The following is a 16501-nucleotide window of genomic DNA, read 5'->3' as shown; positions in this document are numbered from 1 at the left end:
TCCCCAGGAGGAAGAACCCCACCCAAAAGACATTGAATAAAAACAAAAAATGATTCACATACAAAAACACTCTTTAAAACAACTAAATCAAAACAGCTAAGAACTACTTCTTTTAAAAAAAAAGCATATTTAAAAAGAGACTTTCCCCCTTGCTCACAGGAGGCACAAATATCTTCCAATTACCCCACCATAGCCTTTCCCAGTTAGAGCCAAACCTTCGGCCCAGACATTACAAAGTAGAGTAAATAAATGCCAATATTGTATAAAAAGTGGGCGACCCACCCATCCCTCCCCCCCCCCCCCCCCCCCCCCACCACCACTTTACTACCTAGATACACTTAGTTAAACAGCATAGGATAGAAATATATAAAATTACAATCCCAGCAAGTATTAAGCAACCGAAAAAAACTTCAGAGACATCCCCCAATAATCAAATAAACCACGCGTGTTATAGATAAGAATCCAAAGAAAGGATAAAGAACGAGCCCCCATCACCCCCGCCAAAGGAAGGATGGAGAAGAGAAAGAACGAGAAAAAACAAAAGCGGGGGACAGAATAAAGTCATTATCTGTTTAAGTTTAAGTCCCGCAGTCTATTTGAGAGCATCCAGGAATTCTTTTACTTTTTCAGGTGACACGAAATTATATACAGATTTTCCATGTCTAAGTGCCGTGTTGCCGGATATTGCATAGAATATAGAATATTGAATATTTAAATCCTTCAGATGCTTCCTTGCCTCATCAAATGCCGTCCTCTTGTAAACCACAGCCAGAGAAAAGTCCTGGTACAGCATTATTTTGGAGCCCTTGTATATTATGGCGTGGAGATCCTTGCCCATGATCTGGAGGCCTCCAGCAGCATTTGTTTTTACCTATAACGTTGAAGTCGAGCTAGGACTGGGCGGGGGCGCTGGTCCAACCTGGGCCTGCGCATAGCAACCCGGTGGGCCTGCTCAACCTGCACCCGGCCCAGCTCCAATTCCAGTTTCAACAGTTTTGGGAGCCATTGCTCCAGGAAATCAACAAGCTGGCCTTCCTACTACCGTTCGGGAAGGCCCAGCAACCGAGTATGTTTCTGACTATATGTATTTTCAACGTTCCAGAGCTCGGGCCTGACCCATGGACGACTCTGCAGCGGTCTCGGAGGCTGCAGCCCGTTCCTGCCCCCCTCCCCGGACGTGCTGCCTGAATTTCTCAATCTCTTGGTCATGCTTCTGCATGATAGGTAGAGGTGGGGGTCCCTGCCTGTTGCGAACTTCGAAAACCTTTACCTGTGGTCATTTTAAAAAGCATCAAACTGCTAAAGTTTGATGTAGAATGACCAAAGCTGCTGGGGGAAAAGAAAACATTTTAAACAATTTAGCAGGTGAAATGAGGGTGGGTACCCCACTTTGCCTGGTCTTGGGCAGAGCTCTGCAGACTCAGGTGTACTGGGTTGCAGCCATCTTGGATCTTCCCCTGATTTCCTTCTTAGGTATACTCCTACTGCCTTTATACTCTTCTAAGGATTCACTTGATCTATCCTGTCTATACCTGACATATCTTCCTTCTTTTTCTTAACCAAATGCTCAAATTCCTCGGTCATCCAGCATTCCCTACACTTACCAGCCTTTCCTTTCACCCTAATAGGAAAATACTTTCTCTGGATTCTCGTTATCTTATTTCTGAAGGCTTCCCATTTTCCAGCAGTCCTTTACCTGTGAGCATCTGCCCCCAGTCAGCTTTCAAAAGTTCTTCCTAATACCGTCAAAATTAACCTTCATCCAACTTAGAACTCCAACTTTTAGGTCTGGTCTATCCTTTTCCATCACTATTTCAAAACTAATAGAATTATGGTTGCCGGCCCCAAAGTGCTCCCCCTCTGACACCTCAGTCACATGCCTTGCCTTATTTCCCAAGAGTAGGTCAAGTTTTGCACCCTCTCTAGTAGGTACATCCACATACTGAATCAGAAAATTGTACACACTTACCAAATTCCTCTCCATCTAAACCCTTAACACTGTGGCAGTCCCAGTCTGTTTGGAAAATTAAAATTCCCTACCATAACCACCCTATTATTCTTACAGTTGACTGAGATCTCCATACAAATTTGTTTGTCAATTTCCCACTAACTATTAGAGGGTGTATCATACAATCCTAATAAGGTGATCATTCCTTTCTTATTTCTCAGTTTAACCCAAATAACTTCCTTGAATGTATTTCCGGAAATATCCTCCCTAAGTACAGCTGTAATGCTATCCTTATCAAAAACACCACTCCCCCTCCTGTCTTTCCTCCCTTTCTGTCCTTTCTGCAGCATTTGTATCCTGGAACATTAAATTGCTAGTCCTATCCATTCCTGAGCCATGTTTCTGTAATTGCTATGACATCCCAGCCCCATGTTCTTAACCATGCCCTGAGTTCATCTGCCCTTCCCTGTTAAGCCTCTTGCATTGAAATAAATGCATAGAAAACATAGAAAAATACAGCGCAGTACAGGCCCTTTGGCTCTCGATGTTGTGCCGACCCAAACCCACCTAACCTACACTAGCCCACTATCCTCCATATGCCTATCCAATGCCCGTTTAAATGCCCATAAAGAGGGAGCGTCCGCCACTGTTACTGGCAGGGCATTCCATGAACTAACGACTCGCTGAGTAAAGAATCTACCCCTAACATCAGTCCTATACGTACCTCCCCTTAATTTAAAGCTATGCCCCCTTGTAATAGCTGACTCCATACGTGGAAAAAGGTTCTCATTGTCAACCCTATCTAAACCCCTAATCATCTTGTACACCTCTATCAAGTCACCCCTAAATCTTCTTTTATCCAATGAAAACAGCCCCAAGTGCCTCCGCCTTTCCTCATACGATCTTCCTACCATACCAGGCAACATTCTGGTAAACTTCCTCTGCACCCATTCCAGTGTCTCCACATCCTTCCTATAGTATGGCGACCAAAACTGCACACAATACTCCAGATGTGGCCACACCAGAATCTTATACAACTGCAACATGACCTCAGGACTCCGGAACTCAATTCCTCTACCAATAAAAGCCAGTACGCCATATGCCTTCTTCACTGCACTATTTACCTGGGTGGCAACTTTCAGAGATCTGTGTACATGGACATCAAGATCCCTCTGCTCATCCACACTACCAAGTAACTGACCATTAGCCCAGTACTCCATCTTCTTGTTACTCTTACCAAAGTGAATCACTGCACACTTACCTACATTGAACTCCATTTGCCACCTTTCTACCCTGCTCTGCAGCTTATCTGTATCCCGCTATAACCTGCCACATCCTTCCTCACTGTCAACAACTCCACCGACTTTCGTATCATCCACAAACTTGCTCACCCAACCTTCTAGCCCCTCCTCCAGGTCATTTATAAAAATGACAAACAGCAATGGTCCCAAAACAGATCCTTGCAGAACACCGCTAGTAACTGCACTCCAAGATGAACCTTTACCATCAACTACTACCCTCTGTCTTCTTCCAGTCAGCCAATTCCTAATCCGAACCTCTAACGCACCCTCAATGCCACACCTCCCTAATTTTTGCAGTCGCCTACCATGGGGCACCTTATCAAACGCCTTACTAAAATCCATATACACCACATCTACCGCTTTACCCTCGTCCATCTCCTTAGTTACCTTCTCAAAGAATTCAATAAGGTTTGTGAGGCACAACCTGCCCTTCCCAAAACCATGCTGACTATCCTTGATCACATTATTCCTATCCAGATGTTCATAAATCCTATCCCTTACGATTCTCTCTAAGACTTTGCCCACAACAGAAGTGAGACTCACCGGCCTATAGTTACTAGGGTTATCCCTACTCCCCTTCTTGAACAAGGGAACCACATTTGCTATCATCCAGTCTTCTGGCATTATTCCTGTAGACAACGAGGACATAAAAATCAAGGCCAATGGCTCTGCAATCTCCTCCCTTGCTTCCCAGACAATCCTAGGATAAATGCCATCAGGCCCAGGGGACTTATCTATTTTCACCCTTGCCAGAATTTCCAACACCTCTTCCCTACATACCTCAAAGCCATCCATTCTAATTAATTGTGACTCAATATTCACATCGGCAACAGTGTCCTGTTCCTGAGTGAATACTTATGAAAAGTATTCATTCAGTGTCTCTCCAATCTCTTCAGCCTCCACGCGCAACGTCCCACTACTATCCTTGACTGGACCTATTCCTACCCTAGTCATTCTTTTATTCCTGACATACCTATAGAAAGCGTTTGGGTTTTCCCTAATCCTACCAACCAAGGACTTTTCATGTTCCCTCCTTGCTGCTCTTAGCTCTCTCTTTAGATCCTTCCTGGCTACCTTATAACTCTCAATTGCTCCAATTGAACCTTTATGCCTCATCTTTACATAGGCCACCCTCTTCCCTTTAACAAGGGATTCCAATTCCTTATCAAACCATGGCTCCCTCACACGACCCTTTCCTCCCTGCCTGACAGGTACATACTTATCAAGGACAGTCAATAGCTGCTCCTTGAACAAGCTGCACATATTGATTGTGCTCTTCCCTTGAAGCCTACTTTTCCAAGCCACGCATCCTAAGTCATGCCTCACCGCATCATAATTTCCCTGCCCCCAGCTATAACGCTTGTCCTGCAGTGCACACTTATCCCTCTCCATCGCTAGAGTAAAAGTCACCGAATTGTGGTCACTGTGCCCAAAGTGCTCACCTACCTCCAATTCTAACACCTGGCCTGGTTCGTTACCCAGAACCAAACCCAGTATGGCCTCACCTCTTGTTGGCCTGTCTACATATTTTGTCAGGAAACCCTCCTGCACACATTGGACAAACACCATCTAATGTACTCGAGCTATAGCTTTCCCAATCAATATCTGGAAAGTTAAAGTCCCCCATAACCACTCTTCTCCTGAATCATCCTCGCAATCCTTTCTTCTACGTCTCTAGGACTATTAGAAGGCCTGTAGAAAGCTCCTAACAGGGTGACCTCACCATTCCTATTTCTAAGCTCAGCCCAAACTACCTCAGATGGCGAGTCTACATCCATCGTCCTTTCCACCGCTATAATACTATCGTTGACAAGCAATGCCACACCTCCCCCTCTTTTACCCCCACCTCTGACCCTACTAAAACATTTAAACCCTGGAACCTGCAACAGCCATTCCTGTCCCTGTTCTACCCATGTCTCTGTAATAGCCACAACATTGAAATCCCAGGTACCAACCCACGCTGCAAGTTCACCTACCTTATTTCGTATACTTCTCGCATTGAAGTATACACAGTTCAAGCCACCTTCTGTTTACAGACACCCTCCTTCAAGATTGATGCCATGTTCCTAACCGTCCTACACTCAAGGTCCTGCACCCTAAAACTACAGTCCAGGTTCCCATGCCCCTGCAGAGTTAGTTCAAACCTGCCAAAGAGCACTAGCAACCCCCCCCCCCCCCCCCCCCCCCCCCCCCCTCCTCCAAAGGATACTGGTGCCCCTCAGGTTCAGGTGTAGACCATCTTGTTTATAGAGGTCCCGCCTTCCCAAGAAAGAACCCCAGTTATCCAGAAACTGGAATCCCTCCCTCCTGCACCATCCCTGTAGCCACGCATTTAACTGTTCTCTCTCCCTATTATGTGGCACGGGTAACAAACCAGAGACAACAACTCTGTTTGTTCTAGCTCTGAGCTTCAAACCTAGCTCCCTGAATGCCTGCCTAACATCCTCACCCCTCTTCCTACCTATGTCGTTGGTGCCAATGTGGACCACGACTTCAGGCTGCTCCCCCTCCCCCTTAAGGACCCGGAAAACACGATCAGAGACGTCACGTACCCGTGCACCTGGGAGGCAACATACCAATCGTGAGTCTCTCTGCATGCCTTTATTGGGAAAACCTACCCAGGTAAGCTTGTGCTACACCAGCTTCCGGGTCCGCTCCGCGCTTTTAAAAAAACTTTTAAATTTAAACTGTTAAAAAAAAACCTAACCGCGACTACATAGAGACACCGCCATACAGCCCTTACCTGCTCCGCCGAGAGAGCAGTTTAATTAATCAGTCCTACTTTGTTGTCTGCTTTGTCACTGTCTGCTGCTGTTTGACTTGCTTCTGTTCTCAACTGTACCAGTCTCAGATTGATCTCTGTTCTCACTATCTCCCTGGCAAAACCACCACCACCGCGCCCCCCCCCCCCCCCCCCCACTTCACCCTTCACTAGCTTAAATCCTCCCGAGTAGCTCTACCAAATCTACCTGCCAGTATATTAGTCCCCCAATTCAGGTGAAATCCGTCCTTCTTGTACAGGTTACTTCTACTCCAGAAGAGATTCCGATGATCCAAAAATGTGAATCCTTCTCCCATACACAGCTCTTCAGCATGCATTCTTCTGCTCTATCCTCTTATTCCCAACCTCATCGGCTCGCAGTACTGGGAGTAGTCCAAATATTATCTTCCATGGACCTCCTTTTTAAATTCCTGCCTAACTCTCTGCATTCTCCATTCAGAATCTCATCCTTTTCCCTTCCTATGTCATTGGTTCCAATGTGTACTATGATCTTCTGCTGGGCCCTCTTCCCTCTTGAGAACATTCTGCATCATCTGAGACATCCTTGATCCTGGCACCAGGGACGCAACACACCTGTTGGGAGAATCCATCACCCTGTACATTTTGCAAAACAGCATACTTGTTTGAAATGGAGATAACCACAGAAGACTGCTGCGCTACCTGCCTCCCTCTCTTACCTTTCATAGGGTTTACCCATCTATGTGACCTGTATCTGCAACTTTTCTCCTTTCCTCTAATGCCATCCATCACATCCCCTTGCTCTTGTAAATTCCTCTTTATCTCTAATTGTCTCTTCAAGTGGGCAGCACGATGGCACAGTGGTTAGCACTGCTGCCTCACAGCGCCAGAGACTCGGGTTCATTTCCCGCCTCAGGCAACTGACTGTGAGGAGTTTGCACGTTCTTCCCGTGTCTGCGTGGGTTTCTTCAGGGTACTCCGGTTTCCTCCCACAGTCCAAAAATGTGCAGGTTAGGTGAATTGGCCGTTCTAAATTGCCCATAGTGTTGGGTGAAGGGATAAATGTAGGGGAATGGGTCTGGGTGGGTTGCGCTTCGGCGGGCCTGTTTCAGACTTGTTGGGCCGAAATCTAATCTAAAACCAATCTGATCGATCTAATAGGATTCACAACTGACGGCATTTATTGAAGATATAATCCTCAGTAACACGAACTCTCCCTGAACTCCCACATTTGACAAGAAGAGCATATCAATCTCCTCAAAGCTATTTTTGCTTTTTTCAATCTGTAGACCCAGAAAATAGCACCGTCTTCTTCCTCTACCCAACATTACTCCAGGTTAACTTAATAATTATGGCTTATATTTTTAAGTTTAATCAAGAGACATATCTCAATAAAATAGTAAGTTTGCAGTAATAAGTCACTGCTGCAGACTTGCTGTAAGGCCACACTTAAAAGGAACACTTATCTGTTTCTGTGCTGTGACCTCTCCCAAACAGGTTCCTCTAAGATCAGTTGTAACTTTCACTGTTCATCTTCCCATTTGTATTCCAATGTCCAACGATACATGAATTCAAACAGCAAAGGCAGTAATTGCGTAGGTTCACTTCTATGTCAGGGAGCAGTGCGTGTTTCTTTCTCCCTTTCTTTTCTGCACTAACTGACAATGTGCTACCTTTGCCTGTTCCTCTCCCTTTTAAAAGTGCCATTGTTATGACAATTTTTTTCCTCCAAAGTTCCAAAACAATGCAACAGCGTATAAAACAGTAATTGCTGCTCCTGGAATTCGAGGAACCCACCTCTACCACCTAAGATGCCTCAAAAAAGGAGCAGCCTGTTACAGCCAGAATTTTTTCCCATCCTCCATCTTGGATTATGAAGGCACACCATGAGCCATTCTCCAGTCATCCATCATCTCACTCGTAGTTATAGATGATATAAATATTTCTGCAAGGGGTCCTTCAATTTCCTCCCTAACCTCCTATGATGTCTTGGGATACACTGAATCAGGTCCCAGCGAATTATCCACCTTTATATTTTCTCAGATCTCCAGCATTTCCTCTTCTGAATTGTGAACTGTTTTTAAAACACCCATACTTATTTCCTTTATTGTGAAAATTCAAGGCCAATATCTTCCGCTAAGAATGAACGGCAAGTGCAGCCATTCTAAAGAACATTGATTGTCAAAGGATATCAGGAGTTTGCTAAAGGAAAAGAAACAAAGGCATGCCAGGTACAGCACATTAAAAACAAGGTAGGTTCTTCAAAAGCATAAAGTGTAGAGTGTTGCTCAAAGAAGAAATTAGAAGATCCTGTTTGACTAACTTAATTGAGGTTTTTGAAAGAGTGACTAAATATGTGATGGGCTGGATTTGTTCTTTTTGGAGCAGAGGAGGCTAAGTTGGTGGGATCTGATTGAGGCATTTAAAATTATGAAAGGTGCAGATAGGGTCGATCGTAGAAATCTTTTCCCTATGGCAGAATTGTCTAGGATGAGTAAGTAAGTGGTTCAGAGGAGATATTGAGGAAAAATCTTTTCACCCAGAGAATGGTAGAACTATGGAATTTGCTGCCTGAGAGGTAACATTTAAGAATGTTACGACACTGGGTAAATGCCTCTTCTAATTTAAAAGCCAGCAACACAGAAAAGATCTGTGAAAATTCGATAGGCCAAGAACTAGTTAAAGTAAAATGAACAACTTTATTTCTTCAGGTATGACCGAGAATAATTAATGCACTTCTTCTCACCTATGTTTTCCCTTCTATTGTGGGCGGCACGGTGGCACAGTGGTTAGCACTGCTGCCTCACAGCGCCAGGGACCTGGGTTCAATTCCCGCCTCAGGCGACTGACTGACTGTGTGGAGTTTGCACATTCTCCCCGTGTCTGCGTGGGTTTCCTCCGGGTGCTCCGGTTTCCTCCCACAGTCCAAAGATGTGCGGGTCAGGTGAATTGGCCATGCTAAATTGCCCGTAGTGTTAGGTAAGGGGTATATGTAGGGGTATGGGTGGGTTGCGCTTCGGCGGGTCGGTGTGGACTTGTTGGGCCGAAGGGCCTGTTTCCACACTGGAAATAATCTAATCTAATAATCTAATCTATTATACTAGTCTGATAAAACTCCCAAGTAAAATTTACAATACAAAATTTCTTCTATCAAACCAGGCAGCTTGCAGTTTTCCCTGTATTCAAGTTGTCGTCTTGTTGGGGGTTCTGCTTCACAGGCTACTGATCGATAAAGGTACATTTTAAGAATGCTGTTTTTCAGGCAGTCTTTACATGCTGGTAGCTTGCCAGTTTTCCTCTCAATTTTCCCCTGTCTTATACCCCCAATGCATCGGATTGTGTCATTGGCTTTTAAGATTGTCGTACTAAATTCAAACTGAATTGGAGTCTGGTAATTTTCAGGGTATAATTTAAACTGACTGGTTTAATTTGAATCTGTTTTGTCGTTTCCAGGCCACCAGCTGCCCTAGCTGCTGGACCAGAAGGTTATATTATATCTTATACAACACTTGGTGCTGTCACTGGTAGCTTTTAACTCTCTTTAAGGTACAGTACACCCATACCTTAATATTCCTCCTTCTCTCCCCCCCCCCCCCCCCCCCCCCCCCAAAATGAACCATCATAATGAAAAGATGACTTAAAACACATTACCCTAACATAAAGATAACTTTAATGTAAGTTCACCGTAGCTTCTTCCCATATACATATACATAACATTAAATAAATACAAATCTCATCTAAACCCTGTATTAGTTAAATCCGTGATAACACATCTGTGATTACATTCTTACAATCTGCAACATGTATGATTTTAAAAATTGAAGGTCTGTAACATAACACAAATTAAATAGTCTCATATTCTTGTGTTTAAAGCATTCTAAGAATGTAAGTGGATTGTGATCTGTGTACACAACTGTCTTCAACACATTGTTCGTGACGTAGACATTAAAATGTTGTAAAGCCAGTACCAAGCTCAATAGTTCCTTTTCACTTGTGGAGTATTTCCTCTGGTGGGTGTTGATGTTCTTTGAAAATTAACCAACTAGCAGTTGGCTCCCATTCTCATCTTCCTGCAGGAGTACAGCTCCAACTCTTGTGTCAATAGCTTCAATGGCGACTTTAAAAAGTTTTAAAAAGTTTGGTGTAGGTAAAACTGGTTTGGTGGTTAATGTTGATTTCAGATGACCGAATGCCACCTGGTCTATCCACCAAAACTTTGTGTTCTTCTTCAGCAAATCGGTTAACGGTGCCGCTACACTGCTGATGTTTGAAACAAACTTCTGATAGAATCCGCTGAATCCTAAGAATCAAAGCACCTCTTTCTTTGAGGTTGATCATGGAAATCCCTTGATGGCCTGCGTCTTTGCATTCCGTGGGGTCAGCCTTCCATGACCGATGTTATATCCCAAGAATGTCACTTTTGCTTTTGCGGATTCCGGTTTATTTGCATTTATCACCAGTTTTGCTTCTTGTAGTCATTCAAAGAGCTCTGCCAACTATACCATGTGATCTTTCCAGGATGTAATAAAGGTCACTACATCATCCAAATAGACTGCATAGTTTGTTAGCCCAGCCACAACTCAGTTCATGAATCTTTGGAAGGTGGCGGTTGCATTCTTCATTCCAAAGGGCATCACTTTAAATTGATACAGCCCTTTGGGGTTACAAAAGCAGGATTTTTTTTGCCGTCTCTGTTAAAGTTATCTTCCAGTAATCATGCATTATGTCCAACTTGGTGATATAACTGGCTTGTCCGACTTTCTCAATACAGTCCTCCAATCTAGGAATTGGATGGGAGTCTGATTTTGTAACAGCATTGATCTTCAGATAATCCATGCAGAATCGTTGAGTCCCATCCGGTTTGGGAATTAAGGGCGATCGGCGAACTCCACTTGCTCTGGCTCGATTCGATGATATCCTTATTGAGCATGGCTTCCATCTCTATCTGGACCTGTCTGACTTTGAAAGGATTAAGCCGATGGGAGTGTTGTTTTAATTGGAGCACTATTCCCTAGTCTACTTTATGTACAGTTGCATTCGTCCACCCCATCTGATTCTTACATCTGTCCTTATACTGTAGAAACATATCTTTCCACAGTGTTCTATACTGTTGAGACTGACAGCTTACTAACCTATCCCACTTCCTCAAAATCTGTATCATCTGGAATTGATATTTCACTCAGTGGGCAGTAACTAACACCTGTTTCTCCAGTTCTTTCTCTCTAGTATAATAGTTTCAACATGTTCACATGACATACTCAATACCTTTTTTTTCTATCTGGTATCTTTACTAAATAGTTCCCCAGACTCAACTTTTTCTCAATTTGATTGGGACCACTAAACCTGGCCTTGAAGGAATCTCCTATCACTGGTAACAGTACTAACACATTAAACCCTCAAGGAAACTTCCGAATCTCAAAGCTTTTATCTGCCACCTGCTTCTTTCCACATTGTGCTTTCTATAGGTGCTGTTTAGCTAGCTCACCTACTCTATTTAGTCTCTCCTTCACTTCTGGTACATAATTTAAGTGTGAGATCTCTGATTTGGTCCTGTCACTTTTTCTTTAATTAATTACAAAGGGCCTCTTACTTCATGCCGGAATGTTAACTCAAAGGGAATGAACTGAGTAGATTCATTTGGGGCATCTCTAATGGCAAATAGCATGAACGGGATACCTTTATGCCAATCATTCGAGTAATCCTGACAGTATGCTGTCAACAAGGTCTTCAAAGTCTGATGCTATCTTTTCTAAAGCTTCCTGGGATTCGGGATGATAATGCACTGGATTCAAAGCGCTGAATATCTAAGCTATCCATGACCACCTCAAACAGCCCAGCAGTAAAATTTGACCCTTGATCTGACTGAATATCTCTGGGTAGTCCATACCACGTGAAGAAAACTACAAATTCCTCCACATCCCTTTTTGCCTTGATACTCCATCATGGAATTGCTTCCTGGAATCTGGTAAACGCATCCATTATGGTTATCAAGTACTGGTTCCCACATTTTAGTTCTCGGGAGGGGACCTGCACAATCAATTGTAACCCGCATGAAAAGTTCTTCAAATATGGGAATTGGCAACAAAGGTGCTGGTTTTGTTACCGCCTATGGCTTACCTACCATTTAGCATGTAGGACACGTTTGGCAGAAGTTAACCACATCCTTGTGCATTCCAGGCCAATAAAAATGTTTTTTTACGTTAGCCTGAGTCTTTCCTACTCCGAGGTGACCTCCTACAGGTATTTCATGTGCCACCCGTACCACCACCTGTCTGTATGCTACCAGTAATGCAATCTGATGCATTTTGGCCCATTTCTTCTCTGCATGGTCTCCGTTTCTGCTTTTGGATTCCAAATTTCAGATGATAACCCTCTGGAACCCTCCTTTTCAGAATACACATCCACATATATTTCTTTTATTGTCTTGTCTTGCTGTTGCAAGTCTCTTATCCTTTCAGGGCTAAACACTTCTGTCTGACCTCTGCCTGTTAAGGTTTTTTCTGCACCATAACATCAAACAGGGTATCCGCTAACTGAACCTCCACTCCTTCATCTTTCTCCTTACTTTTTGCTTCATGCTGTGACTTATGACAGTGGGATCTTGTTGCTAAACAGTGAAAATACCAGGATATTTCTATGTTAATTCCTCAGTTCCTTGGTCATCTTTGGACTTTTCCACAACAAGGGGTGTCACTCCCACCTTGGATCCTGCCAAATCATTCCCAAGATTAAACTGAATTCCTGGAACTGACACTGTCAATCACCCCCACTGTAACTTTGCCCATTTTTAAGTTGGCATTCCAACCTCACCTTACATAGGGGAATGCTAAATTTCTGTCCATCTATCCTACAAATTATCTCACACTCAGGTAACAGATCAGAAAGAGTGCATATTTGCTCATTTTTTACTATTGGAGACTAGTTAGATCCTGTAAATCTCAAAATTATGACTACTTATCCTTCTCCCCTTGTTCTTTCTGAATAAACTTGCCCCAAAGAGGCAAATTCTTTGTAGAAATTATGTACTAACTCATACCCAGCCTCTGCCTAGGCTGTGTACTCTCTTGCAGCTCCTTGCCTCCTCTTGGGGTCTCCTCTACTACCTTTGCTAATGCCAGTGGCTTAGCACCTTTTACCACATCTTTTCCCACAGTGCCTTTCTTTAATGACCAGCACTTTGTCTTTACATGTCCCACTTTACCACAGTGGGCTTTACCACTGAGGGCTTTCTTCACCTTTTCCCACTGTCTTGAGCTTCTTTTTTATCCTGTGATAAATTCTTACCAGTGTTCTCTGCTTTTTTGTTTCGAAGTGTAGGATCTCCCCTTCTAACTTGTATCCCTCACAGGATGAAATTCTGGCAGGAAAAATGTCTTATGCATCAACATGTATTCATCTGCTAATTCTGCTGCCCTTTTCACTTCCTGTACTTTCTGATGCTCCTTGTGAATTCTTGCCATATCTGGAAGTGAGATTTTAAAGCCCTCCAGCAGTATATTCTGTCTTAGAGCCTAAAAGATTTTATCTATTTTCAAAGCACGCATCCATCTACCAAAATGACTATTTAATTGTTTTGAACTCAACGTAAGTCTGACCTGGTTCCTTCTTTGTGTTTCTGAACCGCTGTCTGTATGCTGCTTGGTACCAATTCATAAGTGCTTATAATAGCCTGTTTAACCTATTCATAATCTCTTGACGCCTCACTGGGTAGTTCAGGAAATACCTCACTAGCTCTGCCTGCCAGTTTAGTCTGAACGAGCATTACCCATAAATCCTCGGATGAATACATCTGCCTAGCCAATTTTTCAAATGATCTAAAGAAAGCTTCAACATTTTTCTCATTAAAATGTGGCATAACTGACCTCCTGAGTTTGTCCAGCAATTTCTGATGCTGCAGATATTTGCTGTTTGTCCTACTTGGTCTTTAGGAGAGCCAGTAGTTTTCCCTCATGGTATAATGATGGATGTAGATTCTATCTGCTATTCAATTTAAAAAAAAAACATAACTAAGAATTTTATGAAAAATTACAGCTTCTATGGGTGTCATAATGTTAACCGTGGTTGATTTGTTTTTTTTTGTGTGTATTGCCTATGCCACTGATTACAAACCATACTTTGATAATGGTGTGGTGTTGTAAGTTGGACAGCTAATGCTGTTTTTCCTGGAGTAGATCGTCAGACCCGAATTGATGAAAGTTCCAAATTCAATCCCTCTTCTGTTACTTTGTGAAGTTTGAATATTTGTCACATTCCTGGATCAAGTTGTGAAGTACAATTCTCCATTTACATTTGCAGACACAGTTTTTCTGGTGTAATTGAGTGATCTGAAATGCTGACTCTTTGAGTGTCACAATGAAATAAAAAGATAGTTACATCATTCCTGAAATTATGTTGACTAAGGATTGTGTTGCTGTTGCTTTTTAATCAAACATCCTCCTCCATTGACTTGCTCTCTCTTCCTCTCTCAGCTGCGGACTGTTGGCCAGTCCCCAACTCCCACGCGTGCAGCTGTCAAGTGGAACCAGAATTGTGTCTTAAATCTTTCTAGTTGATTTTGTCTATTTGTTGTGATATAGTGGAGAACTTTTCTCCCCAGTGAAGTGTAATAAGGTTGGACTGTAAACAAACTGGAAATCCAATTAATAAGAGTTAAGCCAGTCAAGACAACATATGACTGAAGATGTATCAATTGTTTTAAAGTGTGAAAGTAATCCATGACGAATGTAATAATCAAAAATATGATCTGCGTAACTTCTCCATTATCTAGTTTCTAAGTCTAATTTTAGCTTTCAGTCATTTTATCTGCAAAATTAAAATTGAGCTTCATAGCTGACAATGTTTTCACGTGAGGTCCCAGTACCACAAGATATGCTGCTGGTTGAAATAATATACTGGGAATCTAAGTCAATTCTGGATGATTTGTATATAATTTTAAAGTGATTGTTTTATAAAGCATGATTTCATAGTCGAATGAAAACTAATAGTTTGAAATCTGAGTTAAAACAAGGGTACGAAAAGCGCACAACAGTTCAATTGTTGTCTCAACTATAAAACTTGGTTAATGTTTCACTGTTAACTTTCAAGGATTGAAATGGTTTCATTTAAAACAGTGCCCCAAGAGATTTTTAATTGCTTTCCAAACATTTCTTTCAGAATTCCATTCGACACAATCTTTCTCTGCACAGTAAATTCATCCGTGTCCACAATGAAGCTACAGGAAAAAGTTCTTGGTGGATACTTAATCCCGAAGGTGGGAAAAGTGGGAAGTCACCAAGAAGAAGAGCAGCATCAATGGATAATAGCAGTAAACTTGTGAAGAGTAAAGGAAGAGCAGCTCGGAAAAAGGCTGCCCTCCAAGCAACCCAAGAGGGTAGTGGTGATGGTCCTGGTTCACAAGTTTCCAAATGGCCTGGAAGTCCCTCTTCTCGTAACAATGACGATTCTGAGGCTTGGACTAGTTTTAGGCCAAGAACAAGCTCGAATGCAAGTACACTAAGTACTGGGCGTCTGTCCCCCATAATGCCAGAACAAGAGGATCTGGAAGATGAGCTCCATTCTGAATTGGCTTACCCTGGCACCACGAGCAAGTTACCTTCAACCCTAACTGAAAATATAATTGAAGAGCTTGAACTCATTGACAGTTTGAATCTCATGTCCCCATCATCTACACTGTTGCCAACTCAGCAGTCATTATCCACTGGCTTGATACAACAAAGTTCAACTTATACATTTAGGCAACAAAACTCAGCCACTGGATCACAAGCTTCTACCTATGGGAACTCTTTCTTTGATCCATCTGACCTGACATCAGTACAGAGCCACTTTAGTGTACCTGCAACACTTGAAGCACTCTTGACTTCAGATTCACCCACTCATACTGATGTGATGATGAGCCAAGTTGACCCTGTCATGCCACAGACGGGTGGTCGACTAAACAATGAAAATCTGATGTTGTTTAATGTCGAATCACTCAGCAGTCCATCAACAGAGTTGAAGGTTAATCAGGCTAGCCAACGAGGAAAATCTGCAGGTCCATCAGTCACATCTGTTGATGCTAATGCTTTACCTCACGCACTGAGCATGATGGGACCTCCACCCGATGCCAGCCAAATGCCTACTTTGAAGGCCCAGCTCCAGACACCAGTAAACCAGACCCTGCAACTTGGCCTACCATCTACCCGTAACTCAAACAGCAGCAGTAATTCTTCAGTAGGGATGAATATGAATTCTGAGAATTTTCCACGGGATTTGGATTTGGATATGTTCATGGAAAGTCTTGACTGTGATGTGGATTATATCATTGACAATGACCTCATGGATGATGAAGGGCTTGATTTCAACCTGGAGCCTATTGCCACTAATCCGTCCTATCCTAGCACTTCTCAGTCATCCTCTCGTAGCTGGGTGCCAAGTTAACTTCAAACAAATGCATGACCTAAAGGTAACAAATACTTTTGAATCTTATATTGAAAGAAATATCAGCCTAATTTTCACAAATAAACTAATGGCTTT

The 16501-nt window shown here is 42.8% G+C and overlaps 1 protein-coding gene across 2 annotated transcripts in view; it reads left to right on the top strand.

Moving 5' to 3' along the window:
• Positions 1 to 16501, top strand: part of foxo4 (forkhead box O4) — a 58082-nt gene that overhangs the window by 31372 nt on the left and 10209 nt on the right. For both annotated transcript variants that reach the window (XM_060832463.1, XM_060832462.1), the window contains exon 2: positions 15143 to 16430. In XM_060832463.1, the coding sequence (XP_060688446.1) occupies positions 15143 to 16405 (1263 nt within the window). In that variant the 3' untranslated portion in view covers positions 16406 to 16430. The remainder of the gene's footprint in view (positions 1 to 15142; positions 16431 to 16501) is intronic.

This window comes from Hemiscyllium ocellatum, chromosome 11, assembly GCF_020745735.1.
Source record: "Hemiscyllium ocellatum isolate sHemOce1 chromosome 11, sHemOce1.pat.X.cur, whole genome shotgun sequence".
Classification (NCBI taxonomy): Eukaryota; Metazoa; Chordata; class Chondrichthyes; order Orectolobiformes; family Hemiscylliidae; genus Hemiscyllium; species Hemiscyllium ocellatum.
This window is presented reverse-complemented; position numbering and strand designations above follow the sequence as displayed.